Source organism: Martes martes (genome assembly GCF_963455335.1).
Source record: "Martes martes genome assembly, chromosome: 9".
NCBI lineage: Eukaryota > Metazoa > Chordata > Mammalia > Carnivora > Mustelidae > Martes > Martes martes.
In genome coordinates, this window is record NC_137896.1 from 17056964 (window position 1) to 17082420 (window position 25457).

The 25457-nt window shown below is 44.2% G+C and overlaps 1 protein-coding gene across 8 annotated transcripts in view; it reads left to right on the plus strand.

Moving 5' to 3' along the window:
• PTPRT (protein tyrosine phosphatase receptor type T) overlaps positions 1–25457 on the plus strand; it is a gene marked incomplete at both ends in the record, with an annotated part of 1058076 nt that overhangs the window by 892478 nt on the left and 140141 nt on the right. For 7 of the 8 annotated variants that reach the window (XM_080814118.1, XM_080814112.1, XM_080814114.1 and 4 more), the window contains one exon: positions 20546–20694. In XM_080814118.1, the coding sequence (XP_080670244.1) occupies positions 20546–20694 (149 nt within the window). Of the gene's footprint in view, positions 1–20536; positions 20695–25457 lie in introns of all 8 variants that reach the window. The other variant, XM_080814111.1, reaches the window with a different exon arrangement.

Consider the following 25457-nt stretch of genomic DNA (forward strand, 5'->3'; position numbering starts at 1 on the left):
ATAAAATGGAATATTATTCAGCCATAAAAAGGATGAGATCTTGCCAATTGCAACAACACGGATGGACCTAGAGGGTGTAATGCTAAGTGAAATAAATCATCTAGAGAAAGATAAATGCCATATAATTTTACTCATGTGAAATTTACAAAAACGGAAAGAGACAAGCAGCAGTAACAAAAAACATAAATACAGAGAACAAACTGAGGGCTGCCTGAGGCGAGGTAGGGGTAGAGGATAGGCGAAATAGATAAAGGGGATTAAGAATATACTTATCTTGGTGAGCACTGACATATGTATAGAATTTCTGAATCATTATATTGTGTACCTGAAACCAATATAACACTATATATCAATTATACAATTTTTCAATTAATTTAAAATTGAGAATTTTAATAAACTAAAGTTTTTTTTTAAAAATTTAAGGGAGGAGCTCTTGGTTGACAGCCCCCTTTGGGACAACTAGCTCTTCAGAGTTGCCTCATCCAAGGTCATGAGGGGTGTGAAAGTCATCGCTTCAGCACTTCCCATGGGGTTGGCTCAAGCTTTCATTGCACCTGCATCACCAAATTCCCCTTCCCCTCCCCTCCTTCACCTTCCCTTCCGCTTTCCCTTCCACAGACGTTGACCCCAGAAGCATGTCTTAATTCATTTCCTGCTTGTCAATTTCAGTCTCAAAGTCTCATTCTCAGGGAACACAATCTGCCACACTTCCATTAGCTTCTCTTCAGTTTGGCCACTGGAGACGAGCGGATCCGAGTACATGGCATGCTCCTCCCCTGCACACAAAGATGGCTTTGCCTATGACCACACCATGGCCAACTAACTGGGGTCACCCTTTGTTGCCCACCGATGATAAGTAAACTCTAAAAAGTTCTTCCTCGGACAGTGATTCATTCACAGGCATTTGATTCTCACTTGTGTTTGTCCTGGGCAGGGGGCTGTGGGCATCTTCATCCATAGCCGCCGCTCGGGGAGCTCACTGTGTATCACAGAAGAGACTGTAGCTACTGCTGATCTGGCCAGAGGAGAGAGCGAGGGTCAGAAGTGCCCACCACGGCACTCCTCAGGGCCCTCCGGGGCAGGAACGGGTTTAACCCTGAAAGCACTTGCCTTTAGCAAGTATCCCCAGAGTGGGAATGTCTCTTGCAGCTCGGGCTGTTGCAAAGATAGGATCCAGAGGCACAGACTAGAAAATGCCTTTCTAAGTGTTTCAACGCCATGCTTTTAATGGAAGGAAGTGCTTTAGTTAAGCTCTGCGATGTTGATAATGATGATAATGATTACATCGTGTTTGTGTATACAACTTTATCTCTTCCAAAGTGCTTTCCCACTTATTACCTAGTTGTCTGGCTGGGCTTGGAGGTACTTAACAAGGTATCATCAGACAGATAACTGTGCTGTGCAGGAAAGAGCCCTGGGCATGCTGGCTCCGCAGCTTAGGGCGCTCGACGCAATCCCACCTTCAGTGTCTCATCTGGAAAATGGGAGCGACAACACCCACATTTTAGAAAGACTGTACTGTTTAAGCGACGTGTTCTCTCACTCATAAGCATTTACAGAGCAGTTACTCTTGTGCTAAGTACTGAGCTAGGTGTCAAGTGTCTAGAAAGAAGTGTCCTTCTCTCAAGAAGTTCACAGCTGAAAAGGCAACTTGCCCATGTTAAAAAGTTATAAAAGAATGTGTTTTGGGTACATGAAAGAGGGAGGTGAAGACATGACAAGGGTGGATCACCAAATCTGCTTCGAGGAAAGACATCTGTGGGCCAAAGGGCTTAATAGGATGCTTGGCAGGGGGAAGACACAGGACCCCTCACTGGAAAAATGACATCCATGTTTCTTCTTGGCCTCACTGTCTAGAAATACACACACACACACACACACACACACACACACACACACACACACTGTATAACTAAATAGTTGATGTGCTGGAGAACAACTTGGGAAGAAAAGAATGGAGTAGAGAGCAAAAAAGAGGAGGGAGAAATTGTGAATCCCAGACCTACTACCTAGCAGCTGTGAATCCTAAGCATCTTGAGTTTATTTCTTACCTATAAAATGGGAATTGTAGTGCCCAATTCATGAGATTTTCTTAAAACATGAAATGAGGGGCACCTGGGTGGCTCAGTTGGTTAGGCATCCAACTCTTGATTTTGGCTCGGGGTCACAAGGTTGAGCCCCACGTCGGGCTCCATGCTGAGCATGGAGTCTGCTTCAGATTCTCCCTCTCCCTCTGTCCCTCCCCCAAACTCATGCTTTCTCTCTCTCTCTCAAAATAAATAAATAAAATCTTAAAGAAATTGAATGACATAGTATGTGTGCCAGGGGAATTGTCATTTATTAAATGGCAGAGCTGAGCTAGGACAGAGCTGTGATTGGCTGTGTCAGGGTTGGGGGAAGACAGAAGTTGTAACTTCCAAACACAAGTTAGATGGAAGAAGAATTTGTCGGACAGAATGAAGTGGAATAGTTGTAGATAGTGGTGCTTAAACTTACATCATTTCTCCCCTGAGTAATCAGATAAGACGCCCTTTCTCCTGGCATCCATCCACCCCACATCAGCGGGAGAGATCACAGTCAGTTAATGATTCTGGCCAGCACCACAAAGGTGGACAATGTCATTTCAACACAAGAAGACTTTGTAGACCAGTGGTCAGAAAAAAGGCTGGGGTGGAGTTGGAAGGTCTGCCCTTGGCGATTTCTAAAATCGGGGCTGGGGAATGACAGGTCTGTCCTTTGTAATATGGCTGCCAAAACCCGCCTTGAAAGAGGCAAGTTTCTCAGAAGGCAGAATGCAGAACATTCACTCTATTGTGAACAGCCCCATTGTCCCACTGGGTATGTTGCCCCCTTCCTGGGAGCAGAGCTCAGAGGATTGGTGCATGTTTGGGGAGGGCGGTGAGGTAGGGAGGGTACTGTAAGCCACAACCTATAAAGACTGGAGAACTGATTTCATTGGTGTCAAGGGACGGCTACACATTTTAAATGTGGTTTACTTTGGTTGTAATGGTTACTTTGATCTGAAACCACGGCTGAGAACCATCCGTCTGAGAGAGCTCGAGAATATAGGGTCATGGCATATCCATATCGGCATTTAGAAGATGAGCATGAGAGCCTGCTTAGGTCTGCTTAACCCAGAACCTCAGCTGAGAATTTGATTCCACTGTATCATTGTATAGACATAGCTTTGGTTGTGTTAGTGGAAATTGCGTTTGGAGGGCAGAGCCCTAGAAGACGGAGCCCTATTGGCCAGCACCATTTCCTTCGTTTAGATATTGAGGTAGACAGTCTGTATGCTGTTCACAAATGGGTAGAGGCCATTTCACGAATGGCAAAAATGCTCCAGACACATTTTAAAATGGCATTTAATTTCTTATAACAATCACTTCTCATAGTGGTGTTGGTGCTACCATGAGGAGTAAAGACCTCTCAGCCATGAGCAATCTCCTGAGAAATCAGTGTTCATGAGTGTCCTTTTCATCAGTGAAACCTCAAGAAGCCCAGTACGTCTGCTTATGAAATCTGCTTTTTAACAGAATAAAAGAATATTGGCTGAGCTTCATTCTGGAGCCGTTTCTCATTCCAATGGCTTTGAGCCACTGTGCAGCATATTCTAGAAGGGTGGGGGATTATTGGGTATATTACAACCATGCATGATTTTTTAAGTGGAAGGGTTAAAAGGTTGGTGTGGTCAAGACCCTGTTTTTTTACTGGAAGACTTGACTTTGTAAAGAGTGAAAAATATGGTTTATTAAGGTTTTAAACCAAACTGAGCCTCAAGATTAAAGATGGCTTGCTTTGTTTTAGAAAACAGCTTAGTGACGAGGGATATTATTAGAAATCAAGAAAAGCTAAGATAGTCTCTATTTTACTTTATTCTCCCTTCCCACGTCATTATGATTTGGACATCTACTAATGAAGACAGAACTTGTGGTGAAAAACCTAAACTCACATATGGTTAATAAGGGATCTCATACTATTCTTTTGTTTTGGCTCTGCTTTATACTGCAAAACTACCACGAAGATGTGAGATCTAGGATTTTTCCGGGAGACTGATGGCTCATTCAAAGTGTATGCGTCCACTGTGTTACCATGCAGGTGTCTTCCAGCCCTCTAAGCTAGGAGCAGTTTGATCAATAAATGATAATTCCGTCATCTCATCTCCCACCTCTTGTAGGTATTCAAAAGTGCTTTTGCCTTAGCTCTGAATGGCGAGGAAAACCATACTCAGTACCTAGAAGCAGGGTTATAGAAAGAAGATGTGGACTGCATTCGTGTTTGAATCCTGGCCTCTGCCACTTTCTAACCCAAATTCTCTGAGCCTGTGTTTCCTCATTTGTAGAAGGAGGACAGCGAGACCAGATTTGGAGGGTTCCTGGGGAGCTTTACCAGGATTGCATAAGAGAACACACTGCGTGTACACCATCTAGATCTGGGCCTGGTACATAGTAGGTGCTCAGTGCATTGTAGCTGTTATTGTATTTTATGTTTTAGGTCTACACGTGTTTTGCACTTTACAAAGTTACCTTTATATAGGTATCTCCTATAACTTTCAAGGGAGGAAGTATCCTGTTAAATGTAGGGAAATGAGGGCTCACCAAACTGACGAGGGCCACAGGCTAATTGAAAGAAGTTCATGGAACAGACTGGCTCGTTACTAGTAGCATGTTCTTAGGATGGATTGGGAGGTGGGTGTGGCAGGGATCTGGCACCAGAGCTGGTCAGAATTATGCCCTCAGAGACCAGGCAGAATATGCAATGAATAAAGTCCAGAGTTGGTCGCTACCTAAAAGTTTATAACGATTGCTCCAAATTGTAATTGGAGGAAAAAAAAAAAAAAACCTGTACCAACCCCTTCATTCCATTAAATATATTCACCATATAAATGGGACAACACTTGAACAAAATCAAGGTCAATCATCTTTTTATAATTGGAAGAAATTTTATAATCTGCATTGGAGAAAGAAGGACAAAGATTAAAGACAAGGTGATTTGTTTCTTAAATAGGCCTCTTGAGTCCCACCTTTTTTTGGTAAGATTTGTTTACTTCAGAAAGAAAGAGTGCGGTGGGTGGGGATGAGGGGCAGACGGAGAGGGAGAGAGAAACTAAAGCAGACTCCGTGGTGAGTGCCGAGCCCAATGTGGGGCTTGATCTCGAAGCCCATGAGATCATGACCTGAGCCAAAATCAACCAGCTGTGCCCCTGAGGTGCCCCAAGTCCCATTTTTAATTTTATAGGATAAACGTTTGTCTCTTAATGTGTCTTTGTTTATTTTGTCTTAACGAATAAGCTTCTGCCATGGAGAGGACTTTATTCAAATTCAGTTATGCCAGACATAGAGAAAAAATGTTACTTAAAAATGTACCCAGATGATTATGATATTTAGTAAGACAATAAGTGTCTGGTTTCATTTTCTGCACAGTTGAGGTTTGAAGCCCTCCCCGCCATTTCTTTGTTTAAAAATAAGTGTACAGTGGCATTTTAGAGTCAGCTGTTGGTACCTGCAGAAAATTGTGCTTGGTTTTGGTTGGGCTTGTGTTAAATCTATAAATCAGTTTGGTGAGAATTGACATCCTAACAATATCCTGACGTCTGGCCCAGGAACACAGGTGTCTCTCCATTTGTGTGGGTTTACTTTGATTTATTTTATCACCCACTTGTGGTTTTCAGCATGCAGGTCCCATGCATGTTTTGGTGGAATTATACCTGAATGCTTCATTTTTTTCCATGCTACTGTAAATGGTACCATTTTTTAAATTTCATATCCTAATTATTCATTGTTAATATATAGAAATGCAACTGATTCTAATGTATGTGGAAACAAAAAAAAGACAAAAAAGAGAGGTCTCAAGTAGAGAAATAGTACCTTATTTCAAGCAAACAGGGCTATTGCATGAAAGATGGATTAGACAAGACAAATGGGTAAGAAAGATGTGGTATGTGTGGTGTGTGTGTGTGTGTGTGTACAGACAGACACACTGGAATATTGTACAGCCATGAAAAAGGATGAGATCTTGCTATTTGTGACCATATGGATGGACCTGGAGGGTATTATGGTAAGTGAAGTAAGTCAGACTGAGAAAGATAAATACCATATGCTTTCACTCACGTGGAATCTTTTTAAAAACAAAATAATAAACAAAAAGCAGAATCCTTCCTATAAATACCGAGAACAAACTGAAGGCTGCCAGAGAGAAGGGGTGGAGTACAGACAAAATGAGGGAAAGAGACTGGGAGAGACGGGCTTCTAGTTACAGAATGAGTGAGTCATGGGAATAAGAATAAAAATTATGAGCAATGATATTAGGAGATATATATATAATAGTGCTGTATAATGACCAGTGGTAGATACACTTGTGGTGAACATAATCTAACACAGAAGTTGAATCACTATATTGTACACCTGAAACTAATGTAACATTGGGTGTCAACTGTCCTCAAATAAAAAAAAAAATTAAAGGAAAAAAGGTTAGGCTAACCCAGGCCAGATACTTAGCCAAGAACCCAGTATGTGCTCAAAATATTAGCTCCACCTATCTTGCCTTCTCACATTCTTAATTGCTCTAAAAGCAAGGTTCTATTCCATGAGTGGAGGTTATGGAAATTAGAGTTATGGGATAGTGAAGATGGTAAGACTTAGTTTTAGGCAGACCTGGGTTTGGATCTTGACTCTGCCATGCACCAGCTGTGTGGTCTGGAGCATGTCTCTCACCCTCTCTGTTCTTCAGTTTCCTGTTACTGCAAAGTGGAGATGATAAAAGATATGTTGGTAACTTGATGAGAACACAGATCCTGGTACTTGGCAAATGCCTAGTAAGCATTAGGTACTTTCATTGTTGCTTTGTTGCTGTTGTTGTTGGAGGAAGATGCTAGAGAACCCAAGAAAGGCCTTCAACAATGCTTGTTGAACAATAGAATAAGCTGCATGTGCGGTAGTGAGCCTCCCATCACGGAATAATAGACCACCGTTACCTAGGATGTCCCAAGGGAAGTCAGGCTTCCCAGAGGGCTTCCCCTGTGTTGAGTTACTGTGATCTCCCCCGTGGCATTAGAAGCAAGTGGCAGTGGGTTCCAGTCTCCCTGATCACCTAAGACACAAGACCCACAGACACAAACAGCTTGAAGCAGTAGACAGAAATGGTATCCGTGAAAAAAAAAATAAATGCAGACCAGACTTATCTTTCCATCAGCTGCAGTTTACGATTACACATTAAATTCAATTGCTTTCTTTAGGAGTCTGGTATTGAGACCCATCCTGTCCAGCCCAGTGCCATCCATTCTGGCTTTCCCCAGGAGTGCAGACAGACCAGCCGCCTTCCTAGTGTACACTAATTAATTTACCTCATGCTTGTGATTTTACGGTGCTTAAGTGCTGGAGCATTTCTGTTGATTCTTCTCCCTGCAAAGCACCTCACATTGCATAAAGACCATGAATCTCCATTGCAAACGCCGTCTGTCTTGGGCTAGGGAACAGCCCGCCGGCAGCCTGTCGTCTTGCTGGCGCTGCCTCTTATAGCCAAAGCAACACATCCATTAATTTATCCTTAATGACATTTTGACATTCCAATCAGTTCATCAGATGTTCCTGATGCAAGCCTTCTCCCGCACGGCCGGGCCAGGGTGCCAGGCCACTCTTGATGCATAATGTATGAAGCCGGTGCGCTGCTCTGTACCCTCTGACAGACAGACACATCTGCTGTTCACAGGCTGCGCGCTCCTCACAGCCCCGGCTACCCGAGTGAGCCACACCGATGCCTTCAGCGATGTTTTTTTCTGCATTTCCAGCTCGCTGCGCCTCGGGGATGCTGGTCGGTTCAAGGAGAGATGTCCTGGTTCAGAAACATACATGCAACAGGGCTCTCTGAGGGGAAGTGAGAGTGTGTCAAACCTCCGCTCCACGCAAAGGATTTAGAGACGCTTTCGTTCTACTAATTCAGGTGGAAGAAAGACCTATGACAAACCGAACATCCTGAATTTTATTACCCTGCGACTGCTTAAAAATAATGATCGCAGAGACGTTCTGATAGCAGTAATGGATATCAAAGAAGAAATGAAAATTGTCCTTAATACCTTCCCTAGAACACATTAGTGCAGATACATGTCCTCGCAGTGGCAATCAAAATGCAGACCCAGTTTCATTGTCTGGTTTTGTTGTTTTTATTTTTTATTTTTTTAAAGATTTTATTTATTTATTTATTTGACAGACAGAGATCACAAGTAGGCAGAGAGGCAGGCAGAAAGAAAGGAGAAAGCAGGCTCTCCACGGAGCAGAGAGCCCGATGCAGGGCTCGATCCCAGGACCCCGGGATCATGACCTGAGACGAAGGCAGAGGCTTTAACCCACTGAGCCACCCAGGCCCCCGTTTTTTTTTTTTTTAACTTAATGTAAGCCATTTGGCATTCTTTAGTGTTGTTACATAGTTTTCATTTTTAAAGGCACTCTATCATTTTAATAGCTGTGTAATATTCCATCCAGGGGATGCACCATCATTTACTGAACCGGTCCCCTGTCGGTAGACATTTACGAGGCTGTGACTGGCGCTGAGCTCTTCAAGAGAAGTGGCAGCGTGGGCTCCAGGAGAGAGCAGGGCTCTGCAGCCGGGAGACTTGGGGCTCCAATCCCACCTGGTCCCTTTACCTGTTTTACGAGTTTGGGATTAACCTCTGGGCCTCCAATCCCTCACCTCTAAAACAAAAGAAATGATCACTCCCTTGTAGTGTTTCTGGGAGGATTACAGGTGTTTTTAAGATACCGAGCACACAGCGGTACTTACTGTATGTTAAACTATTACACTCACATGTCTATACCTGTGCTCGTAGATCAGGGGCAATCCTGCCCTCCCCGGCCTCCCCCATGGGGACATGTGACAATGCCTAAAGACTTTTTTGATTTGGGCCATCTGGAATTCAGCGGGCAAAAGCCCGTGCAGGACAGCCTCCTCAACAAAAGATTATCCTGCCCCACGTGTCAGTAGTGCTGAGATAAAGAACCCCTGGTGTACACAAGGCTGGTTTCCAATGTGACCTACAGAATATATATTTTTTTCCATTTTATTATTTCATTAGGATAAAGTCCTAAGAAAATAGGAGTGCTTAAGAGTATATTATGCCCGGGCGCCTGGGTGGCTCAGTGGGTTAAAGCCTCTGCCTTCGGCTCGGGTCATGATCTCAGGGTTCTGGGATCGAGTCCCGCATTGGGCTCTCTGCTCATCGGGGAGCCTGCTTCCTCCTCTCTCTCTGCCTGCCTCTCTGCCTACTTGTGATCTTTCTCTGTCAAATTAAAAAAAAAAAATCTTAAAAAAAATAAAAATAAAATAAAAATTAAAAAAGAGTATATTATGCCCACTGGCAGTTTTGGGAGAAATGAGTGAGGTGGGGGATGGGAATAAGCTTGGAGGTGACTGATTCAGGAGAAGAGGCAGCAGGTGAATGGTATGTGTTCCCCAGTGGGGGAGGGGGTGACATCCCATAGACGGGTTCTCCAAGGATAGCCCCAGCGTCTCCTAGGAACTTGGAAATGCACATGTTCGGGTCCTGCCTCAGACTCACCAAATCAGGACTTCTGAGGGTGGAACACAACCACCCCTGTTCTCACGTGCTCTCAGGTGACCCTGAAGTACCCTCAGGTTTGAGAATCACTGTACACACCATCTGTAGAGAAGGGCCCACTTGTACCTCTCCAGGACAAATGCTTGGGGCAGAAATAGATTAGACGTGTCAGGTCAAAGTCATGGGCACCCTCAAATAGGAAACTGAGGAACAGTAAAGGAATTCAAAGTGTGACTCATTCATTCATTCATTCATTCAGTAAGTCAACATTTTCAAAGCTTTTACAACACTGAGCCAAGTGCTGAACTAGGTGCTAGAGAAAAGAGAAATGTGACCTAATGCATATTATGCAAGTGATTATAATGAAGGAGGGTGAGAGCGGCAGGCAGATGACGAGGATAGGAAGTGGAGGTATTGTCCCATCAGGGAGAGATCAGATATGGCCTCCTGGAAGATGTCGTGCTTGAAATTGAGCTTGAAAGATCTGTGATCTGTGGATTCATTAACTCTACAGTGCTTGCACCAGAAGCCGTCCAGGGCCCCGGGGCATGGGAAGTGCACAAGGCCAGCATGGCCCCTGCCCATGTGGTTACAGTCTAGCAGGGAAGGTGACCCTGGGGGCTGGCCATCTGGCAGAACAGTGTGGTTTCTGGATGGGAACTGAAGGCCTGGGGTGAGAGGTGAGAAAGAGAGTGTGCCCTGGGCTGAGATCTGAGAAGAAGTGTGGGCGTGGGGATGGGGAATGCAGAAGGAGGTTCACCGAGCTGGGGAAGGAAGAGCCAAAGAGCCTCGACAATGAGGAAAGATGGTTTGGAAGAGGTTGCTTTGGATAAAGTCTGAAGGATTCGTGGTCGTCCATCCATGCATGGATAGGCTGAATGGGTAGAGCGGGCAGACCAGCCTCCAAGAGGACGTAGACAGGAGACTGAGTTCAGCTCAGCCGCAGCTCAGAGGAGAACATCCCCAGGTAGGGACCTGCACCTCTCAAAGGGCTGCAGAGGGGAGGAGTCCCTGTCACCGGAGTTGGCAATCAGAGGCTGGATGGCCACTTGCTGAGGGGTTGCCAGGGGTCTCCCCGTTAGGGTGGAAGAATGATTCTGAGAACCCCAAAGTCCATTCCAGCCCAGAGAACTTAACTCTGTAAACTCTAATGACCTGAAACTGAGGGTCAGAGCATGATGGGGAGAAAAACATCTGCCGGAGTGTCTGGCTTGGTTTGTGGTCATCCAAGCAAGACGTGGCTGGAGCGAGGAAGGCAGGGAGAAAAGTCATCACATTGGTTCCCTGGAGCGCTCATCCCAAGGAGCAGATGAAACACAAAATTAAGGTAAAAATAAAGCAGGGAAAAAGAATGCAGGCTGCTCGTGTGAAGAAGGAAGAGAAAAAGCTCTGGCATTTACGGAATGTCGGTTACATGCCAAAGACCACACTAGGGAATTTACACCTCTTATTTCTAATCATAGTAACTCTGCGAACAAGAACTTATCAAATACCATTTTACAGAGAAGGAAACTGAGTCTCATAATCTCAGAGATGGAGACACAATTATGATTACACCGCAGGTTAGAACCAGGTTATACACCGCAGGTTAGAACCAGGTTAGTCTGGAGCCAAAGTCCATTTCCACACCCTGAGAACAGAGGGCTCTTTGCTTAGCCCAGGGGGTTTTGAGCTCAGTGGCCTGAAAGCATTCTGGGCACTTGACTTGCTGCTGTCTCAACCAGAGATTCCTGTGAGGCATGTACTCCCTTCTCATTGCTTATTATTTAACAAATACTTGTAGAGAACTTATTTGGTGGATGACAGATCCTACTGTAAGTGCTTAGTATTTATAAGTCAGTATCTATTGCAAATGGTTGTCATAAGAATTCACTATAATTAATCCCTATTTTAAAGATGAGGAAACTGAGTTATAAAGAAGCTGAGTAATTTTCCAAGGGCACATAGCTAGTAAGTCAGGGAGCTGGGACCTTAACCCAGGCAGTCTGGCTCCAGAGACTATGCTGTTCCCCCTGGGTCCTGCTTCAGGGTCCAAGGGGTGGTGTGGCCATATGGCTAATGGGAGCAGGGCCTGGCACCTGTCTTAGGCCTTCTGCTGCACTGGTTCTCCTGCCAGCCCTCTAGAGGATGGTCAGACTGAGTCTGACTCTGTCCTTAGTGGAAAGAGTATGATACAGAAGAGAGGAAACCCAGGAAAGGAAGAGAGAGGGGCAGTCACATCCAGAAGAGAGAAGCAGAAGCAGACAGGTAGAGACATAGACATGGAGGGCAAGAGAGCAGAAAGATGGAGGTAACAGGTAGTGGCTGGGGTCCTTTGGCCTTTTAAATTATGATGGGATGTGTTGCAGTTACTTCTATAACCTTGCCCTTCTGCTGGAAACTCATAGAAGCCCCAGACTACGGTGATGGGGGTCAGAGAGGAAGGACCCACCAGCTACTTTCCAGAATGGTTACCCCGCAGAGGTCATGAGCAGGCTGGATTTGAGTGGGTATGAGTGTGAGCTTTCTGCCTCCATGTGTGTACATATGTGTGTGAGTGTGTGTTTGCCTGGGAAGGAAGGGAACCAGCTGAGAAAACTTTGGGATGAGGGTGGATATGTGTAGGCCCTTGGCCAAGCATGACATAACAAGGAACCTTAGAGAACATTCAAAGGCCTGACTGCCTGAGTTTGAATCCCAGCTACATCTCTTAAAGCCTTCGTGGACATTCAGTGAGTTCCTTCCACTCTCTCTGCCTCCCTCTCTCATCTGTAAAATGGGGATGTAAATCTCCCAATCTCATACAGTAATTAGAAGAATTAAAGGAGTCAATACTCTGTGTTTGTGATAGCCTTAATAGGGCCTACCATGGAATAAGGGCTATATATGTATTTATTAAAGAAGTGAAATAAATTTGGTATTTATTGTTTCATGAAATTGTTATTCGTTTCCTAGGACTTCATAACAAAGTAGCACCAACTGGATGGCTTAAAACAAGCAGATTTATTCCCTTTCAGTTTCAGAGGGTGGAAGTATGAAATTGAAATGTTGGCAGGGTCATTCTCCCTCTAGAACTCTGAGTAGAATCCTTTCTTGCCTCTTCCTAGTTTCTGGGGGCTACTGGCAACCCTTGGCTTCCAGCTGCCTCCCTCCATTCTCTACCTCTGTCCTCACATGTCTTCTCCCTTCATGTCTCCATCCAAATTTCCTTCTTGTAAGGATACCAAACCTGTTGGAGTAGGGCCCACCTTAATGATTTCATCTTAATTTGATTCCATCTCTAAAGACCCTGTTTCCAAAGAAGGTCACGTTCACAGGTACCAGAGGTCAGGATTTCAGTGTATCTTTAGGAGGGCACACAAGGCAACCAAGAACAGTCATTTAAAAAGCATCTATTCTTGCCTTGGTTCTAAGATACCAACTGCCCCTTGTAGTGAAATCAATACCCCCAAAGGGGAAAGGGCATGTCCCTGGTAACTCAGTAGGGGATCGGGAGACCTAAGCTGGCATCCAGATCTCCTACCTCTTTTTTTTTTTTTTAAGATTTTATTTATTTATTTGACAGAGCAAGAGAGATCACAAGTAGGCAGAGAGGTAGGCAGAGAGAGAGAGAAGGGGAAGCAGGCTCCCTGCTGAGCAGAGAGCCCAATGCGGGGCTTGATCCCAGGATCCTGGGACCATGACCTGAGCTGAAGGCAGAGGCTTAACCCACTGAGCCACCCAGGCACCCCAGGTCTCCTACCTCTTGGTCCCTCCACTTCCACAAGTGAAACACGATAGGGACTCTTCACTGATTCAGACCAGCCGAAGAGTGGATTCTCAACACCAGGGTCCTCAAACTTCAGCTTGTGCTAGAATTCCCTGGAAAGATTATTAATCATCGAGAGTTTCTGATTCCGTAGGTCAGGGGTGGGGCCAGAGAAATTGCATTTCTAATATGTTTCCAGGTGAAACTGATGTTGCTGGTCCAGAGACAACACTATTCTACATTAGTGGTGCTCAAGCTTGGTGGCACATGGTAATCACCTGGAGAGCTTCTGAAAACCCACATGCCCAGGCTGAACCCCAGACCGATTAAACTAGAAGCTCATCGGTAATTTTTAAAGCTCCCCAAATGATTTGTGCAGCCAAGGTTGAGAAGTGTGGCTCTAGGACACATCAAAGGATGTTTCTAGAGAAAAGGCATTCTTTGGGGTATCCACTTTAGAAGATTCATATTTAATAAGTAATGAGGCAGTTTAAATTAATATGGTTGTCTCCTGTATTTAAAGGATTACCAGAGAGCGTGTATTGAGTGCTTACTGTGTACCATGCACCAGGAACACTGCTTTGCCGGTCACATACCGTTTCATCTTCATAACCACCTTCTGGGAAAGTACTATTGTTCCTTCTTTTCAGACTGAAGGAAACTGACATGCAGAGGGATGAGTAACTTGCAAGAGCTCATACAGCTAGTCTGAGATGGAGCCAGGTTCTGATGCCAGGCTGTCTGGCACCAAAGCCAGTGTGTTAACTGCTTTGCCATTCTGCCTCCTGAGAGAAAGTGGTGCATTCTCCTTTAAATTCTGCACAGATCCATAGCCTCGTTTATGCTATCAACTCTGATGTGGTGTAGCCCAGCCCCTGCCTCAATTACAGTAATTCTGAGTTAGTGAGGTTTGGATTAATGAGGTTTTGCTGCATTCACAAGGGACTAAAATCATGTGTACCATGGACTGAATTGACACTTCTCATTTCATTCCAAAAAGAGAGGTGGAGGATTGTTCGAACAGGTGTCCTGTGCTGGCAGATAGAATGCAGGCTTTGGGTCCTGTGGCCTCTGCCATTGTGCCATGTGCCTTGGCTAAGCCCCTCCTCTGTCCGGGCCTGCGTCTTCTTAAATAAAATGAGAGGATGGTACAGTTCCCTTATATTTCTGATGCATAAGTTCAATTCAAGATCCCATCTTGCCAGCGCAGGGACAACCTGGCTCCAAAGAGTACAGGGCCAGCTTGTAATAGGAGTAGAGCCTCAGCTGTGTTTTCTTTGTCCACCTTCGATGGGCTGAGGATCTCTCTCTGGCTCCAGTGTTCTCATCTTTGTTGCTTCCCGGGAGCATCTGTCCAGAGATACCAACAGAGGTTGGGTCAGAGGAAGACCCCTGTGAGGAAAAGAAAGAATGCCTTATCCATGTCTCCGCAGGAGCAGGGGCATAGCTCTTCATGCTATGTGGAACCCCCAGTCCTCTCCCCCCAATTGGCTGGAGCCTCCTGTTCCCAGCCCAGAATAGATTCAAGGGTTTTACAGAATCCAGATGGTGGAATTCCCTACCGCCTCTTTCCCAAGTGGCTTCTCAGTCTCTACTTGAACTTTTCCAGTGATGGAACGCTCGTTACTTCTGAAAGCTTAAGCAGGGCAAGGGCTATGCCTGGTTTTTTACATCATGGTCTCTTTCTAAGAGCTACTGGTACAAAGTAGGTGTTCATTAAACATTTTTCCAAACAATCAGTGAGCGAAGAGGAAGACACTACTAACTTTGGGAAGGAGACAAAGACTTCTAAGACTAGGGACGTTTGAGTTGGGACTTAAAAGATGTAGAGAAGATCACCAAAGGAGAAGAAACGGGAAGGACAGTCAGGCATCAGCTCTTCCAAAAGAGACCCAAGCACTTCTAGTTGGTTCTTTGTCCTTGTCTCAAGCCAACCTGTTTCTAATTCTGCCCCAGGGGCCACAACAGAGCCAGACATCAGATGAGTGAAGAGAGCATTCCTAAATATTCCCTCTCCTTGAGAAATAATCCCCACTGTTTCCAGCGCTCCTTCTCTCAAAGTGTGATTTCAGAACCTTCCACAGCCTTGTATTCCTCTCCCTCGAGCCATTCCACCTGACACTATCCCTTATAAAAAGTGGTGCTGAGAATAAATCATAGGATTCACAGTCCATCATGGGCATCTCCCCTGCCACCTACACTCACTCAGCTAACAAGCAAAGGTCAGAAAGACCTCAGAGTGATCTGTTAGAAGAAAGAATGCCAAGAGCTATGGTCACATCACATTGTCCCCACCTGTCAGAGATAGTAAACTTTGGATTGCCAGGTCTTAAAACATTCTTCAGCTCTAGAAATGTCCCTGTAGAGGAATAGAAACGCTTACATGCATGTTCTCTTTTTACCAGCTTTTAGTACCCCCTGCTGGTGAAATTGTGTGACCCACTTGGCAAGAATCTCAGAACAGCTAGCGGAAAAAATCCCAAGTTTCAGAAGTCAAAAGTACTTGAGTCTTGAAGGATCTGAAGATTCCATGAGTGATATGACTATCCTATTTATCATATAACCATTTTATGCGATTTAAAAAAAAACATTCTGTAGCTATGGCTATTCCGTGGGCTCTAAGTGAAAAAAAATTCTGACTTCTGTAAACATTCCATTAATTCTGCAAACATCACAAGAATTCTGTGACAACCACCGGAAGAAAATGCTAAGTTCTCAGCCAGAAATATTCATAAAGTAGAAATATTTCAGGTCACAAACTAATTTCGTGCAAGTTTTTCTTCCTCTTTCCTTGTATGCATCTTTTTTTAAAGTGGTTATAATTTGCAGTCAGAGTAGCATGGCAATTTTTTCTGCACTTCAAATTGTAGACTTTTAAATATAAATTTGGACAACAAATTTATTGAGCACTGGCTGTGTGCCAGACACTTAGCAAGAAATTGGAGTAGGTGCAAGAAGTCAAAAGCCCTTCACCCAAGAGGTTCTTGCCCTAGTGGGTGGGAGAGTTGAATTCACTTCAGTTCAACTAGACAAGTGCTTAGCTGACACGGCAACAAGGCTTTCCTTAATCTGCTGAGAGGGTTCAAATCACCTGTTGGCATGTTCCTAGCACCATGTGTTTCTTCTCCTTGGCTTTCATCACTTTCATGATTTAAAAAAAAAAAAATTAAACAATTTTATTTATTTCACAGAGAGAGAGATCACAAGTAGGCAGAGAGGCAGGCAGAGAGAGAGGAGGAAGCAGGCTCCCTGCTGAGCAGAGAGCCTGATGCGGGGGCTCGATCCCAGGACCCTGAGACCATGATCTGAGCCGAAGGCAGAGGCTTCACCCCCTGAGCCACCCAGGCGCCCCACTTTCATGATTTTATATTTGTTGCTGTATTTATCAGTTTAGCACCTGTCTTTGCCAGTAGTGTCTGTGTTCTGTGAAGGTCAAAGTCATGTCTGGCTCTTGTCATGGTGATCTTACATCTAGCAGAGACTGGTACATGTAGGTGCTCCATAAATATTTGTACAGTGGATGAGTCAGCCAAGAAGAGAAAACCACAAATCTAGTTAGAGGAGCAAGAGAAACCTCAAAGGAGAGGTGGCATTTGAATACTGCTGAGCCTTGGGGGATGCAGAGGAGGTGGCCCATGGAGAAGGATGGGGACACTTTAAGGAATGGAGAGTATTGAGGAATTGTTGGGGATGAAGATAGGTAGTTGGTGTTTCCCAAGAGGACGTGTGTGTGGAAGATAAGGCTGAGTTGAAGCCTAGAGCCATAGGCAGAGGGACTTTCATGCCCTACTCAGAGGCTTGGATTTTCCCCTCTTTTAAGGAAAAAAAGGGAGGGGAATCAGTTAAGCTCCGTGATTATAAGAATAAACATGATTTTTTCCTGTATTGCCAAGAGGGTTTTTTAATACTTAAATTTTGAATTCTGATAGAATACGGGTTCCAAAACTATGGTTTTGTGTTTTATTTCCTTCTACATCCTTTCCCTCTATTTCCGCTTTGTAGCTGTATTTGCCAGTTGCCGAAACACATGCCTATACATTTTTAAATTATCATAGAGCATCATTATCACTGCAAACACTGTCAGCCATGGGCTTAAATACTAAGCATGCCATCCTCCTCAGTTTTTACAACTTGGTTAGCTGTCCAGTTCTTAAATATCTATGTTTTGGAGAAGCTCGATTTTTCATTTTTCATCCAGGTTTTCAGAGCTACCCAAACATTTCTGTTAAATGCCTATTTTTCATATATGCAGCAAGACCTTTGTTTTATTATTATTATTCCTTTGGAAACAAATGATTTGTGCCTGAGACAACTCTCTCCATATCATTTTACCCTTAATGGAATGAGATTGGTGGGAGTTCTGCCCTTACAGAAATATCAAAGCCTCTAGTACACACCCATTTCTAGTTTGAAAGTTAACTTTCTTACTGAATTTCCTTTTGTTTCCTGCTGGGGCAATGTGAGTAGAGCTCAGAGAGAGGCAATGAATCTGCTGTATATCTTTTCAAATTTATGATTAAGAAGGTCACATATACATTTTTAAACACACTCCTTTTTGATAATAAATGAAGAATAAAATTTTGAAATGTCATCAGTAGTAGACCCACTCATTTCTCTTTCGCTGGTGCTCCCCCAGCACCCAGTCTGATGGCCTGGAGATGGTGAGAAAAGACCCAACTGATCTAATGCTTTGCTCCTTCTTGTTTCTGTCTGAGCTGGAACACAATGCCTATAGCTAGAGCATCCTAACCAAATGATGCATTCCTTTCCCCGAGGGCCCATCTTTCCTCAGGCCAATGGGAGACAGAAAGAAAGAGAAGGGGGGGGGGTGGCAAAGGAAAGAAGGAAGGAAGGAAAGGTAGGAAAGAAAGAAGGAAAGAATTCCATTTTAGGCTGTGTTTGTCTTCAAATTGTGGCCCAAATTGAGAAGATAAAATTCTCTTGTTGGTGGGGATTTTCTGGATCCAGATTCACTCTTCCTGCCTCACCACTGTGCTCTCTGCTTTCAATGCTAGATCGACATGGATTCCATGCCCCCGGCTTCCAGTTGGGTTTAGCTAATGAGAGCCACAGTTTGGGGGTTAGGGGGAGAGAAGAGGATGTAGTCCGGGTGTTTATGCCCCTTAGTTCCCTCCCTGGGTGGGGTCGGCTGGATCCCTTGAGAGAGGGTTGCTTCTTCTGGGCAGGTGGTTTTCTCTTGTCTTCACAACTCTCTCCTTCGGGGTTCTGGTCACTGCTTCCTCTGCTTGTCCCTCTGGACACATGGTGGCCAACAGCTCACCTGTCACTACAGTGGACCTTGCATTCCCCTTCACCCTTCTTACTTTTGGCAGTAGTCCTTTTACACATAGACTGCCCCCACATTATCCCCTCTTGAGTGTGCCATCTGTTATTTTTCTGTGAAGTCCGTGTCTAGGTTGAGGGACTATGTGAAGGGATTACGATCATACTATCAAACCAGAACTGATCCTAGATGAACTCCCCTAAAAGACTTCTAGGTCTAGAGGTCCCTGGATGGCTCAGTCATTAAGCATCTGCCTTTAGCTCAGGTCATGATCCTAGGGTTCTGGGATCAAGCCGTGCATCGGGCTCCCTGCTCAGTGAGAAGCCTGCTTCTCCCTCTCCCACTCCCTTTGCTTGTTTTCCCTCTCTTCCTGTGTCTCTCTCTGTCAAATAAATAAAATATTTAATTAAAAAATACTTCTAGGTCTGGGATTATTGTTTTGTATCATACCTCCTCTGATAGGGAGATCATTACCTCTTGAACTGCCTATTTTGTGACCAGACAGGCTCCATTTTGGAAAATTATTTTCTATATGGTGCTGAATTTGATTTCTCTGAGAGATCTGTTGTTTTTGTGCTGAGATAGGAGTGATCAAGTTTGAAGTTGAAGCCAAGACCTGTGCAAAATGGGGCAGCAGACCTGGGAGAATTTACCCCCAAGATATTTAATGTGCCCATCACCTTCCACATCACAGGAACAAAATAACTATATTTAGAATCAGAAATGTGGGGAAATCTCAGAGGAACCTTGTTGGTTTTTTAGAAATATTTGAAGAATTGTTACATGCAAGAGGTATTAGTCATGTTCTTATATTTCTAATGATCTCAGAACAATCAGTTAAGATTAAAGGAGTTAGATTTGAAATCCATATGAAGAGCTTTTTAACCCTTCGGCTGCTACGGAAGGTGTCAAAATCTCTACCACTTGATATCCGGGGATTTCACGGTGGGTCTTCTGGAATGAGGTTGGACCAGTAGGGATGCCATAAGAGCAAGAAGAGCAGTTGCCACGTGTTGAATGTTCTCTGTGTGCCTGGAACTGTGCTCAATGTGTTTCACACCTGCTCTCATTTAATCATCATGACCCTGGGGCGTTGGCCCAGTTGTTTCCCTCCGTACATAGAGGATGAGTTCAGAACTTGAAGAGGTTAAAGAATTTGCTAGGGTCATGCAGCCAGCAGAGATAGGATATGAACCCAGGTCTTCCTGGACAAAGCCAATGATTCTAACCTCCAGTGGATGACGTCAGATGTCACTTAGGGAACTAGGTGACCACACACAGGCCTCACCTCTACCCCGCCTTTATGAGCTGGGGCCTCTGTGTCCTTTTATCAGCTCTTGAAATGATTCTAATTTACACCCGAGTTTGGAAACCACTGCTTTAAGCTAGTATTATTATAAACACCATCTGGTTCTGAGGATCTTTTTATTCCTATGGGAACAGTTAGTTATCCAGTTCACCTTTCAGTTTTCTCCTTTGAGCTACAAGGCTGACTACCCCCGCCCCCAGCCTTACCCTTCACCAACCAGCAGACCCTACTTCAGTCTACCATTGGTTGGTATGTTATTTTGTAATCTTAGTCCCTGAGAAATGTCGTACTCCATTGTGAATCTCATTCAGAGCCCTAGGAAGAGAAAGATCCATTTGATCTCTTACCCCCTTTGGAAGGAGAGCAAGGGAAGCATCACGCAAGTCTCATTGATTTTCCATTTTAAGCTTAAGTAAAGAACATACCTGTTGTTGGAAATGAGCCAGGATAAGTCTCATATTTCTGAGTAAAGGAAAGCCGTTAATGATTTCAGGAGGCCTTAGGCTTATTCCACCTTGGCATTGGAAGACCAATCATGACTATTTCTGGAGAATGAAAAAGGTTCGGGGGTTGAGGATGATGAGTGGGGAAGAAGAGCAATCTGGTCTTCCCAATCCTTTAATACAACTGAAACCATCTGACTGTGATTTTTTTCCCCTTGCACATGTCCCAAAGGAAGCTGGCCAAGAAGCAGAAGGAGACACAGAGTGGAGCCCAGAGGGAGATGGGACCTGTGGCCTCAGCCGACAAACCCACCACGAAGCTCAGCACCAGCCGCAATGATGAAGGCTTCTCCTCTAGCTCTCAAGACGTTAATGGATTCAGTAAGTTGAGCCAACTAAGTGTAAGGGAATGCCCATGCTCCAGCTTGACCCTGGCACCTCTGCTGTGGACCCCTTTCAGTGGTTAGATGCTATAGGGCATGGGCTCAAGATGCTTCCCTGGGATGTTCCAAGGATGAAGGTTCTCCCGGGCAGAGACTTGAAGCAGCCCATCTCGAGGGAAAAGAAGGATTTAAGACTGTCCCCCAAAGCAGATGGAAATGGGAGCAGGCTATCTTAACTACTTGTTAACAAAACTAATGACAGTTTTTGGGTTTCTTTTTTTTTTTTTCTAAAAAAAGAAGACATGGTTATGCCCATAACGAGAAAAACATGCCACACTGAATTGAGTGTCTTACAGTTTTCAAAACAGTGTTTCCTATAAACTATGTAAGGTAGGTGCATCATGGATTATAATGGTCTGTGTTTTAAGTGCTTAGGAAACTGAGGCTCAGAGAAACAAGTTCTCCAGTGTCCCATGGCTGATGAGTAACACATCCAGACCTGCAAGCCAGACCTCCCAAGTCTGGCCAGGTGCAATCCAGAGCCAGTGTTCTAAGTGGTGTTTAGTCAAGAGCCCCTGAGCCCTCATGCAGAGTGGATACAGGATCCCAAGCCAATAGAAGTGGCTAAGATTTCAGGGCTAACCCTAGTCCAGAGGAGAACCTCAGGATGGCAACATTCAAAGCTACCTTGGTGGTCAGACTCAAGAGAGCTAACTTTCGTTCTCATTTTTCTTGAAGCCAGTCTTTTTCCTGGTTTTAATAGAAATGCCAGATCCCACAGCCTCTGTTCCAGATTGGGGAATTCAGAAACTCTAAAAAATATGAGCATAGACAAATGTCCTCCACACACTGTGTCAGTGATGAGTGGAAGAAACCATAATTTGTAAAAGTGACATAGATAGGGTCAATTTGGGGTGGTGAGGGTCCATGAGAAACTGAAGAAAGAAAAGAAACAAATATTTATTGACCATCTTTGTCCACTCCACACCCTGTAAGATACTTTGTATGATTGGCCCCATTTTGTAGATTAAGGCTTCCAAAGGTCCATGCCTTTGGCTGACCTTCTCAGAGTGACCTAGCTAATTCCCGATGGATCCAGGTTCTGAGGGTAAAGCAGACCCATGATTGCTAACGTCAGGTCCAACACAGAACCCATCTGAGAAAGTTTTCAAAGAAATATGTAGGCTGTGCACGTGACCCACTAAATTGAAATCTCCTGAAGGAAGAGGAGGAGGAAGATGAGGGGTAAGGTGGGATGTGGATTTTGTAAAAGTCATTTAGACAGTTCCTACAGGCACACTGGTTAAGAACCCTGAACTCTGAGGGAAGTGATAGCCATTTTCAAATATTGATATGCTGCCTTAGGAAAGAAATTAGTTTTAAACCTATAAAAAGGTTGAAAAATAGTAAAATGAATACTCGTATACCTTGTCCCTAGACTCACCAATTATTCACATGCACTCTTTCTCCGTGTGTGTTTGTGTGTGTGTATATCTCTATCCATCTCTATCTCTCTACATATATTAGACTATATATATATATATGATTTTCTGAGCCATTAACAAGTAGCTTGCAGACATCATGACACTTATCTCCAGAGAATTCAGCAAGTGCTTCCCAAGAACTAGGTCAGCTCTTCAACATAACCGCTATAAAATTATCTCACCCAAGAAATGTAACCTTATTTCAGTATCTGAGATACCGGTCTACAGTTGAATTTCCTCAGGGACCCCCAAGCATTTGTTGTGGTGGTGGTTGTCGTGGTGGTGGTTGTGGTTGTGGTTGTTATTTTAGTCCAGGGTCCAGTCAAGGGGCTCACATTATATTTGGTCATCGTGTCTCTCTATCACCTTCCACCTAAAATGGCCCTACCGCCTTTATTTTTTCTTCCGGAGTCCTGACATCTTTTAAAAATCTAGGCCATTGGTCCCATAGGATGTGGCACAATCCAGATTAATCTGATTTTGTTCGTCGTGATCACATTCAGGTTAACATGTCGGCAAAAATGCGACCTCAGTGGCATCGTATACCCCCCTTTGCGCTGTTTCAGGAGACAAATGCTATCCCATTGCCCGTCGTTGGCCATGCTGAGTCTGCGCACTGCGTGATGGCTTTAAAGACAAAATCTAACATTGCATACTGATTATTTCATGAGCAAATATTTAACTTCCGTTTTCCTCAGAGAGCAGAGCAAGTTTGTAGTCTGCCTACCCACAAATCCAGTGCTTTTTCCTTTCTCAACACAGATGAATCACAGGGATTCATACCTTCCCTCAGGACTGGGAAAAGGGCAGAGTGGCATAGATGGCCAGGAGAAGCAGACAGGGTGTTGACAGGGAAATGGGCTTGGTGTGTCGGTAAGGAAAAGCCCGTCCAGAGCTTCCCGAGAGTCTCTGCCTAATTTAATCTCTCACGGATTCTCCTGCTTTGGGCCCAGGGGCCAGGAAGTTCAATAGCGAGTCTAGCTGATGTAACATCCGGGCCAAGTGATACCCATTCACCCAAAACGTTTCCTGGATAGGCCAGATTCTTATACACACTTTTTTTTTCCATTTGTAGAAATGCCCTGGGAAGACTGAAAGCCAAAAATATTATAGTCATAGATACATACCCTCAAAATTATAGGTATTTGATCTTGAGCTTTCTGATCTCAAGGGAAAACCTGAGTAACACCAGTTTCTTGGATTTCAAGGGGAAACATCACCACTGTTTTCCCCATGGGCTAAAAAACTTAGAAGAAAGCACCCACAACCCAAGTAGATTAGCCAGCCAGAGAGGAAGAGGAAAGCTGTCCAATAGAATCTAATTAGACATCTTCAGTGTAAAGAGAGACAGTATTTCCAAATGATTTATATGAGTGTGTGATTTATACATACAAACACAGATATATCCATATGTACACAGGCAAAGACATATATAAACAGAGATACATGTATATACATTTTAATGATATTGCTTTTAGAAAGACAGGGGAAAAAATTGAACTGGCGTTATACTCAATTGTTAAGAAATTTTACATTTGTTTGCATCCCTGAATATTTCAGGACTCTATCTATGCATCTGGTGTCCTCAGGCTATAGCCACAAACACGCTCTGGGGATTCTTTTTAATGCCCTGGAATGCATCAGGTACCTTTTAAAATGCCCTGTGGAACCACTGGGATGAGATTTGAGGGGAAAAAATGTAAGTAATGCTTACACTAGAGATGTAGAAATTGCTTCTGAAATCACCCTGATGTATGTAAAATTGAATCTATTTTCGCGGCATTAGGAAAGTGACTGCCTGGCTTCTGCATCAGCTTTAGGAGGCCCTGAGATGATTTGCAAATGTTGAGGAAGCACTGAGAAAGGCAGAACCCGACAATACATGTCACATCAGAAAAGATTACAGAAGAATGTGCCCTGAGCAATTATTTCATTATTGAACAGGTGGACTCTTGCCTAATTTAAACTCCCCTTCTCCCTACATACGTTGATGTTCTGGGGCTTTCTATTCCAAATGACTGCTAAATTGTGTAGCAGCCATTCAGGCAAGCCTCTGGATTTTGTATGGGAACAATGACCTCGGGGCTATGAGGGTGTCAGGGCTCTGTCAGCGCTGGGCCTGGCTTTGGCATTCTTGAGAAAGGAGTACATGCCACATTTCAAGGACAAACAATGTGTATTGTCTTCGGTTTGAAGAAATGCTGGGTTTTATTAAGTAATCGCATTTTGATCTTATCGCCCTGTGTACCTGATTGTTATTTTTTTTTTCCCCCTGAAATCTTTCACTCGCTGGGATAATTTTCCGGGCCTTTCTTCTGATGCTGTCTTTTTATATCTGTGCTTACATCTTCTTTTTTATCTCTTTTGTTCCTGGTGTCATCTTGTCCGTGTTCATTTCAGTCCAAATCGAAGTGCTTCAAAACAAATCCCTGTTGAGTTTCTATGATAGTGATGCTGGCGGGCCAGGTCCGAGGACCCAGAGGGGGTCCTGCAGGACCAGTCATGAGGGTCCCTAGCTGTGCACAGGCTAGAAATCAAGCACAAGTCAGCAGGAGGTGAAAGCAGAGAGAGTGAAGGTACAGTGTCTGGGAGACTCAGAAAGGAGAGCAGGGAGTCTTATCTTTATTGGGGTCTGGGGGGCTTTACTGAAAATGGTGGTCTGGTATATGTGTCACTCAGGCCTCCAAGAACAGGTTGAAACAAAGACAAGAGCCTAGCTGGAGCGCCTCCTTGGAGCCACGGGGTCCTGGCCTCAAGATGTCTAATGCCAAGGGTCTGGAATAGGCATATGTTGGCTTCATGCAATCATTTTTACCTCGTCCTTCCTTAGATGTCACCTATTCCAAGGAAATCACTAAACCCTTGCCCCTTACAAGCAGAACATATACAGTTTGCCTTCTGAAGCATGTATAAAGTAGTATCTTACATATAAGAAGTGTTTCTGCTAAGTTTTTCATAATTTACAAAGGTCCTATTGCAAAATACTGGAGAGAAAAATCTTTATTCATGCATCATAAGATAGTTTGTAGGTTTTTTAATTACTTATTTATTTATTTATTTTTATTTTAAAAGATTTTATTTATTTATTTGACAGACAGAGATCACAAGTAGGCAGAGAGGCAGGCAGAGAGAGAGGAGAAAGCAGGTTCTCCACGGAGCAGAGAGCCCGATGCAGGGCTCGATCCCAGGACCCTGGGATCATGACCTGAGCCGAAGGCAGAGGCTTTAACCCACTGGGCCACCCAGGCGCCCCTGTAGGTTTTTTTATTAACCCCAT